The sequence below is a fragment of the Equus asinus genome, chromosome 25 (genome assembly GCF_041296235.1).
Source record: "Equus asinus isolate D_3611 breed Donkey chromosome 25, EquAss-T2T_v2, whole genome shotgun sequence".
Classification (NCBI taxonomy): domain Eukaryota; kingdom Metazoa; phylum Chordata; class Mammalia; order Perissodactyla; family Equidae; genus Equus; species Equus asinus.
Window position 1 is genome coordinate 17679526 of NC_091814.1, and position 9880 is coordinate 17689405.

The following is a 9880-nucleotide window of genomic DNA, read 5'->3' on the forward strand; positions in this document are numbered from 1 at the left end:
TCAAGCGCTTATTGAGTAATTTTTCCAAACAAAGGAATTTCCTATGAGGAATCCTGCTGTCACCTCTAAAAATAGCTTTATAATTTTTTTTCATATTCTTAGAAGGGGAAATCTGTCAAGAAAGAGAAGAATGGAGCAGCTGTTCAAAAAGAAGTAGGGCATATAGCCCCAGGTCCAACCTCTGTGAGGCCTGACTATACCAAGTGCTATGTCCTCGGGCAGCCAGGAGGAGTCCCAATGTAGCTTTATTTATTTATTTATTTATTTATTTTAAAAAAAGATTTTATTTTTTCCTTTTTCTCCCCAAAGCCCCCTGGTACATAGTTGTATATTCTTCGTTGTGGGTCCTTCTAGTTGTGGCACATGAGACGCCACCTCAGCGTGGTTTGATGAGCAGTGCCATGTCCGCGACCAGGATTCGAACACAACGAAACACTGGGCTGCCTGCAGCGGAGCACGCGAACTTAACCACTCGGCCACGGGGTCAGCCCCCCAATGTAGCTTTAAAATGCAATTCCTGTCGCCATCTCACTCACTTGAGCTCAGTCAGCCTTGGCTATTTGTACAAGTAGGAAAGAAACTGATAACTAAGAGTGGGTTTTCAAACGACACACTCTCAGTGGAACTGTGGAATTGGCAGGTATTGATTAAATCATTCGTGACTGAGAAGTCAGCGGTGACAGCCAAACTAGAAGACAGGGTGAAGCTCTGGAGGCCCTGTTAGCAAAATGGGGGGATACTACAGTGTGTTGATTATTCTTTAGAGCCTTAGGAAAAGCACAGTCCCAAAAGAGATCAACAGTTTGTTCCAGGTTTCTCTAATGAAAAGGCGTAGAAAAAAAAAAAAACAGTGCAGTTATGTAATCCTGTTAGAGAAAACTTTCTCCCTGCAGTCTGGAACTACTTAAGTCCAGGTTGAGGAAAATCAATGCTTTTCTTGTCAAATTTTAGGCCATACCAAATTCTTTGCCATACTAGATTTTTGTGACTAAAGTTAATGCACTGATTGGCCATGACTAGGCTCTTGACAATTGGAATGTGGATTTCTGGGAGAGCCAGAAGAGATGGGGAAACCCCTAACATCTGGGCTGCTCAAAAACACTTCTCAGGGCCGGCCTGGTGGTGCAGCGGTTAAGTTCTCACATTCCACTTCGGCAGCCCGGGGTTTGCAGGTTGGGATCCCGGGTGTGGACATGGCACCACTTGGCACACCATGCTGTGGTTGGCGTCCCACATATAAAGAAGAGGAAGATGGGCATGGATGTTAGCTCAGGGCCAGTCTTCCTCAGCAAAAAAAGAAGGATTGGCAGCAGATGTTAGCTCAGGGCAAATCTTCCTCAAAAAAAAAAGTTAACATTTGGGGAATCTGGGTAAAGGGGATACAAAAATTCCTTGTACTATTCTTGTAGTTTCCTCTCAGTCTGAAATTATGTCAAAATAAAAAAAAGAAAAAATACTAAAAGTAAAAAAAAGAAGAAAAAGAAAACGGCTGTAACAACAGTAAAACAACAAGAACAGCGACAATATGGCACCCTTAAAAGTGAAAAAGGGGAAGCAACCCACTAAAGTCCTGTGGGAACTGAACTGCCAGAAATACACCAAGTTGGATCCTGTGTCTGACTGAAATCAACATGGCAAGGCAGCTCAGCTTCTCCAGCAATTCTTAATCCCAACCACAAAGGATAACAGAAGAACCGTTTTAGTTCTTCTGTTCCATTAGAGGAAATTTTTGTCAATGACCATCTCAGGGATGATCTGAAAACCAATGGTAAAAGGAAAACTTCCCAATAAGCAAAAACTGATGTGATCAAATTTTCTGACCAAAGAACTCACTCCGCTTCTAAGGATGTGAGTCAGCAAACTGGTTCCGGGAATTCACTCTTGTGTCATATACATTGTCCCCCCGCCCGCCCTGGGCTAACCCTACAGTATCAGTGGAGGGCTTGCCTTACAAAGCTGGAGCGGTATGTTGAGGGCTGTGAAATAACCGTGATGACTGGACTGATATATAGAGCTGATCTGGAGGAGTCATTCTATTTTCTCCCTTTTAATTAAGAATTTCTTGTAGTTGCCTTGTGTTTTCCTCTAATATTGTACATCAGATGTCTGTGGGCTTGTTTTCTAAAAGGTGTAAGGTGTCAACGGATCATACCTGGAACCAATTACAATCAAACTAGAAAAGAATGGACGTCACTCAGGAATTATAGAGTGATTAAAGGGGCCCCATTACATTGCCTCTGAATGCAATAGTTAGACTTGGCTTTGGATAGTTTTTGTTTGTTGAGAGGGTGGGTGTATTTATGTTTTTTATGAATAGTGGATTGTGTTAGTGGAGGAGGAGTCTTTAGAAATATATGTTTGAAAAGAAGGGGCTATGTGCACGGTAGGCAGAGTAGTCTGTGCTAGCTATGCTTCATTGGCTGTCCCATGTGCAGCCTCTTCTGCAGAGCCTACCCCTCCCACAGTCTCTAGAAAGAACAGTCCTGCATATTTAATGACTTGGTGGCCACAGCTGATTAAACAAAGGGTACACACTTGACTAGACTCAGGACTGAAAAAATACTCTTTCACAAGGATTTTCAGAACCAGAGAACTATGGTTGGTTAATGGTAGCCACTGGTGCTAGGAGGTCATGCTGGTGTGTCAGGGCTGAGGTGTCTGTCTTAGGTTCTGCCCAAGAGGAGCAGGCAGAGTTGCTAATCTGCAAAGAGAAGCAGGAGAATGGAGCAGATGTGCTGAGAGAAGCAGGAACAGGGACCAACTGAAAAGCAAAAAGCATGAAACCTGCTTCCTGAGGGCTGCACTATTCTATCTTCCCATTACCTCACTTGAATCCATTCAGATCTACTAAAACTCTAAAAATGCAGTCTTAGCCCTAGTCTTTCATGCCAACATTCCCACCCACCGCAGCGAAAGAAGGAAAGAGAAGGCACAGATGGGCAGGCAAAAAGGTGAGGATTTTCCAAGGACTCTGGCATAATCAACATCATCCTGTCATTGGATATCTGTTTCATCACTAGAAGCAGCTCAAGGGGATTTCTGTTCCTTGCAATAAAAGAGACAGTGTAGGAAAGCCAAGAGGAAGGGAATGACTGAATGGAGCAGGATCTGTGAAGAGAATCGTTTAAGACACAGATGTAGAGATTGGTCTTGGCCAGGAAGATGGATACTTCTTCCTGAGAATTAAAAAAAAATCCCACAAACTTGGAAAAAAACCATGATATGAGTATTCTGTAGCCATGGCAACAAGTAGCCTTCAGAACCTATTTTAAACCAGTTGAATCAATCAACAACTTGCCTAAGTGAAAATCATCCAATCAGCGTCAGCCTTTCGCTTCTCAACGTCAAACAGTCTCCAGTGAACTGGCCTTGGAGTGCCAGCCAATCAAATACAGTCTCACCAGGGCTATCGTCTTCTAGAGATGATGTCTATCTACTCATGCCTCTGAAAATCTGCCAGTCCCTGAAGCCAAAACCGTAGAGGTAGAAGATTACAGTCTGCCCTGCTCAGAGATGATACCTCACCAACATAGCTCTGTCTTACGATAGTAAGCAATAAATTTAGTAAACATTTCTGGCTCCTTCTGCCCTAAAAAATACTATTCACTAATCTTACATCCCGTTCTGGCTTGAGACCCAGGATGCTTCTCATCACAAGTAACAGAAAAGATAACTCAAAATGGCTTAAACAATAATAAATGTATTCTCCCTCATAACTAGAAGTCCAAAGATAGCGTATGCTCAGCTTGTCTACTCTGCCTGCCTCCACAAGACTTTGTCCTTAGACTGGCTTCTTTTGTGGTGACAAGATGATTGCCAAAATCAACACATGCTTCTGAATTTAGATCCAATGGGAGAAAGAAATCCTCCCTGCCACTCACAGAATAAAAATCTTACCCCCACTTCAGTCTGATTGGACCAACCTGTGGACTAACAACACTCATCAGGGTAACGTCACATATTGATTAGCTTAAGCCTTGGCTCTTGAAAAAAAATTACCGTCAAGAGGGATGGTTATAGTGTGATTGACTTAAAATAATCAGCATCCACCCCTAGAGCTGGGGATGGAGTTAGCTTCCTCCAAGTCATCTGGACTCTGTAGTGGAGAAGTGGATACTGGAACAAAATTAGGTTCTTTAGAAAGGAGGAGGGGGACGTGGATGCTGTGAAAGCAACCAGCAGAGTTCACAGGGCTACTGGACCTTTTCTTCCATGGGTTTACCCATCACCACCTTCCACTGAAGGACTTCCAAGTCCAGATCTTCAAGACCAGATAGTCAACTGCCTATTGGATCACCACCCCTAGATGGTTCACACATTTTTCAGCCTGTATTTTCTAATGCTGTATATGGTGCTACCATACATCTATCCAGCCATCCATTCATGTAATCTCCATGCACTTAAGTCCCCGAGCCTATAAACTGGTGGTCATTCTTAATTCCTCCCTCTTCTTAACAGTTTTACATCCCCAGTCATTTGATTCTATGTCCTAAATATAACCCACACTCCTCCTCTCCTCTACTTCCTGACTGTCCCAGCCCATTTACAAAACTCTCCTAATTTATATTTCTCCTGCCATTTTCAGCCCCCTTGAGTGGTTCTTCACATTGTCAACAGATAGACAATCCTAAAAAATAAATCTGATTCTGTCACTGCGTAGATTAAAAGCTTTCAGTGGCTTCTCATTCTATAGGATAGAATCTAAGTTCCCTTGCCTGCTTCAGGTCCTCCATAACCTCATGATTGCCTCCCGCTCCCACGCTTCCTGGTCTTTTCCTTGGTACACACACTATTGTGCCAGCCATGCTGACGCTTGCATTTCCCCAGATGCATGCCCCCGTGTCTTTGATCGTACTGTTCCCATCACCTGAAATGCCCTTTCCCTGGACAAACATCTACTGATTTTTCAAGGTTCAGTTTAAAAATAATCTCTGTGACTATCTCAGGTAAAATTAAACAGTTCTTTCCTCAGATTTATCCCTAAGATTTTTGTTTTTATTTTTGAGGCCCTTCCATTTTTATTTTAATGTGGAAAATAAAAGAGATGGGTCACTCTCACTGACTTTGCAATTTTTCTGTAAATCTAAAACTATTCCAAAATGTAAAGATGAGAGAGAGAGACTGATGTGGAGCTTGCCCTTGAGCGTTGGAGCTGCCCATACCCCTTCCCGAGACTGGGGGATCTTCTCCAGGAGGTCTGGCAGGCGTGTGAGGGGCTGGAGATGTGGCTGTTTGGGTTGATATGAGGTTGGAGATTTGGATTAGGGCCAGGTCTCCTACTTCTGCCATTTTTGGTCCCCCAAGGGGCTAGTCTCTGTCTCTTCTGCCACAAATGCACAGCTTCCTTCTCTTTATGCTCTGCAGAAAGATGACTCTGTTCCTCCTGCCTCCTCCCCCAATTCCGCTTTGTCTGGGTTTGGAGAGCAGGGACGGGGATGTGGCCTGGGTAAATGTGGGCTGCCATGGATATTCAGGTGCCTGAGGGGAAGGCCTGGTCATTATAAATCCTTTTTATGTAAGGCAGACACGATAATCTACCACACAGGTCCTTGGACTCTAATTGAGATAGAAAATTGGGCTGGTAAAGTGTGGCTCCAGAGGAATAGGAACAAGAGGGATGGCAAAATCACTCTTGTTGGATCCAGTTCCTCCTCATTTCCCAGCAGCTGTGAATGAAGACCATCTAGAGAGGAGCCGTCCCTGTCCCTCTGTCCACATCCTGCTCCTGTTTCCCTTGGCAGCCTAGGAGCTTCCCAAGGGCAAGGACCGGCGCTTCTGGTACTCAGCGAGGGGGAAGAGACTATAGGTGGAAAGAAATACCAAAAGGGTTTTATGATGTAGCAGAAAGAGCCAGATTCTAGGAGTCAAGAGACTTTTATCTTAAATCCTGACTCTGCCACCATTTCCCTGGTGGCCTTAGACAAGTCACTTTCACTCCCTATAAAATGAGAAGTTGAACTAGATGATCTTAAAGATCCCATCCATCTTGAAAAAGTTTATTACATTTCATGAGGAGAGGGACCATATTTTATTTGTTTTTGTCTCCCCAGCATATGGCACAATGACTGGCACATAATTAGCGTTCTCAGGAAATGCTCTGATTAGAGTGAACGAATGAATGAACTACTAGAAAAAGGTAAGGGCCCAAAGCGAAGTTCTTAGACTTGGCCAGCTGGTGGCATCACCTCTCTGCATAACCATAAGGGGATGTTAGTCTCAGACCAAGGGAAATGATTTGGATTAGAAATGAGTAGAGGTAAAAAAAGGAATGATTAGAGGACCAGATATTTCAAATGGATAGCAGAACCCTGGAGTTCTGACCCAACTTCCTTTTTCCAAGCCAAGAGAAAATAAATCTAATGCATTAAACAGACATCTTCACTGCCAGATTGGCAAGGTGACGCCGGATGGGTGGAAGAGTAAACATGGCCCGGAGGCGGAGGAACTGGTACGAAGTCACACAGGAGCAGTCCAGGAGGTCAGGAGGTAGCCCATCTGACTCAGCTGAACTTGGACTGGCCACACTCCTTCTGCCACCCCTTTCACACCCATTCCTTGCTGAAAAACCCAAACATCCCGGCACCCAATCTGGATCTCTGGGTGTCTTCCATAGGGTTCATCAAACACACTGCTGATTGATTGTCCCGAGGGCCCCTCTCCTCCCCCAGCACTCCAAGGGAACTGAACACCAAACATCTCAGAGGGCAGGAAGGTGTTGAATATTTTGGAATCCTTGAAAAAGCCTCACTCTTTTATCTACCCACCTCCCACCTTCTCTTTTTCCCTATCACAGCAAATTCTGCAAAGCATAGGGATATGGGCATAAAAGGGGAGGACCCAATGAGGCATTTTTTCCAGTGAGGGCTGAGATCATGGGGAGACAGGATGAGGTGTGGTGAGGATGTATCTCAGGGTCCACAGCTCTGGAATGGGGTTTGGGGACTGGAGGAGAGAGTGGGGGTGCTGTTGACCTCTGACTCCACGGACTAGAGCAGGAAAGGGTGAAATGGCAGTGGGAGTGATAGAGGTTAGCAGGACTACTTCATGCTCGGGAGCAGGAACAGAACTGCGGGCATGCCCCAGGTCCACTCAGGTCTTCACGGGCCATGTTCCCAGTGAGGAGGGAACAGGAAGCTGTGACTTCCTCTCCCCTTTCCTCCCCGTCCTTAGCCTCAAGGTCACTTGTTGCTGCAATGAATTCCAACCTGTGTTTTAGTTGGCGCTGTTCCCTGGGCATGGTGATAATAGCTGCTCGGTACCCTGCTCCCTTTCACTACAGACACCCCAAACTTTTCCTTTGAGATAATAATCATTTATGAAAAACAGTAACATACAAAGTGCTTTTTCACATGTATTATCTCATCACACCAATCCTGTGACGCTGTGATATTATCTGAAAATTTTAAGCAACGAAACTGAGTCTCAGGGGAGTAAAGTAACTCACCCAAAGTCACACAGCTAGTGAGTAGCAGATCTGGGACTCCAGAACCTCTGCTCTCTCTCTCAGACATGCATTCTGGGTCCCTGCCTCTAGCCCCCTTCCAGGCCCCTTCCCCTGGCCCCAAGGAGCACTTTCTGCAGAGAAGGGGGCCCCTGCACACTGTTAGGAGTAGAGGGGGCTCCAGTTTAGTTCCTGTCATCCCTGAGATGGGGTATCTCTGGCCCTCTCCCCAGAGTGCAGGCTTGGTGCTGCTCTCCATAGTTAACTCCCCTTTCTCCCCTCCCTTTCTGCCACATAGAGCCCTTCCTACACACACACACACACACACACACACGCGCGCACACACACACACGCACACACGCACGCAGGCACACATTTATGTTTGGGCCCTCCCTTACCCTGCCCCACCCACCACCCAACAGGGAAGAGGCAGGTTGTCCCATCCACACCCCTCCCTCTGAGGTGTGGGCGTGGGCCAGGGCTCCTGGCAGCTTGAGGCCCTGAGAGAAGCACTCAGATCTAGAGGCTCCTGCTGAGAGCTGTAGGTGGCCCTGCCAGTCTGGCAGGCACTTGCTGGCCCCTCTGCCTGGCACCACTGACTTTGGATGCCCTGCGATGCCCACACCCAATACTTCTGCCCCGCTGCCTGCATTCCGGGGCAACACCTCTGGAGGCAGCGTGCTGAGTACTGATGATGCTGCGATGCCTGTTGAATTCCCAGCCCTGAGGGTTGTGGTTGCCCTGGCCTATGGGCTTGTGGGGGCTGTCGGCTTGCTGGGAAACTTGGCCGTGCTGTGGGTGCTGGGTAACTGTGCTCGGCGAGTTCCTTCCGACACTTTTGTCTTCAACCTGGCTCTGGCAGACCTGGGGATGGCACTTACTCTCCCCTTCTGGGCAGCTGAGTCAGCACTGGACCTCCACTGGCCCTTCGGAGGTGCCCTCTGCAAGATGGTCCTGACGGCCACTGTCCTCAACGTCTATGCCAGCATCTTCCTCATCACGGCGCTGAGTGTTGCCCGATACTGGGTGGTGGCCATGGCTACAGGACCAGGCACCCACCTATCACTCTTCTGGGCCCGTATGGCCACCCTGGCAGTGTGGATGGCAGCTGCCCTGGTGACAGTGCCCACGGCTGTCTTTGGGGCTGAGAGTGAGGTGTGTGGCGTGCGTCTGTGCCTAATGCGCTTCCCCAGCAAGTATTGGCTGGGAGCCTACCAGCTTCAGAGGGTGGTGCTGGCCTTCATGGTGCCCCTGGGCATCATCACCACCAGCTATCTGCTGTTGCTGGCCTTCCTGCGGCAGCGGCGACGGCGTCGGCAGGACAGCAGGGTTGTAGCCCGCTCTGTCCGCATCCTGGTGGCCTCCTTCTTCCTCTGCTGGTTCCCCAACCATGTGGTCACTCTCTGGGGCATCCTGGTGAAGTTTGACCTGGTACCCTGGGACAGCACTTTCTACATCATCCATTCCCAAGTCTCCCATGTCACCACCTGCCTGGCACACAGCAACATCTGCCTCAACCCTGTGCTGTACTGTCTCCTAAGGCGGGAGCCACGAAGGGCCCTGGCAGACACCTTCAGGGATCTGCGAGCAAGACTGTGGCCCCAGGGCCGAGGCTGGGTGGAACAGGTGGCCCTAAACGAGGTAGGCAGGAGGTGGGTTGGAAGTACCCCCTAGGAGAGTTGCCCTTTTACTATGCTGCTCACCAAATTAGACAAAAGGACACCTGAGTGATGGGTGCAAGCTAAACACTCTCCTCCTTCTGGGGTCTGCCAGGTGCAGGATGCTCACCTTATAGGGAGAAGGGGGCCTGCCTCTCTACCTGGCTGCGTTGCCTGAGGGAATGTCTGCTCCTTGATCTCACTGTGGGTGTGTGGTGGAGTGGGAGAGGCCTGGGCCCAGGTCACTCTGGGTATGACAAAGCTTGTCTCCATTTGGAGGTGGGAAAGAAGAGGATCTGAGAATAAACCTCTGGATCATTCACAAATTGTCTTGACCCTTAATCCCAGTTCCACCTCCAGTTAATGTGGACAAAAGGATTCTTTGCCCCATTTCTGCCTCCTGTGAGAATTCCCAGGAAATTTTCCCAAGGTTTCTAGACTCACGGATCAGAGGTCAGTACCTATCTCCCTCTGTCTGTCCCCTCCCCATCCCCTCACCTCAAACGGGGTGTGCTCTTGTCCTCCTCTGGTGCCAGGGCCCAAAATGCTCTCCTCTCCTGGCCATCTCCACCTTTTTACCATCTCAGTGGTTCCTACAGAAACTTGGTGCTTACAGACCTCAGCTGCAAAAGCTGTAGTCCCCTTGCTGGGAGAAGGCACATGGGGTCTTGTTGGATCCCTGGCATCAGCCAAGCCCCAAGTGTAGAACCCTGGTCCTGGCTGGGAGGACCTGTGTGTCTCTCTTTAAATCAAGATTTGGAGGGAAAAGTGAAGATAAGCC

The 9880-nt window shown here is 47.9% G+C and overlaps 1 protein-coding gene across 1 annotated transcript; it reads left to right on the plus strand.

Moving 5' to 3' along the window:
* The first annotated feature begins 7932 nt into the window (after positions 1 to 7932).
* RXFP4 (relaxin family peptide/INSL5 receptor 4) lies at positions 7933 to 9537 on the plus strand. Its single transcript, XM_070497812.1, has one exon. The coding sequence runs from the start codon at positions 8057 to 8059 to the stop codon at positions 9113 to 9115; it is 1059 nt and encodes a 352-aa protein (XP_070353913.1). The 5' UTR covers positions 7933 to 8056; the 3' UTR covers positions 9116 to 9537.
* Positions 9538 to 9880: the final 343 nt, after the last annotated feature.

Coding starts and splice junctions, on each gene's coding strand:
- RXFP4 (XM_070497812.1), top strand. CDS start 8,057: ATGCCCACACCCAATACTTCTGCCCCGCTGCCTGCATTCCGGGGCAAC.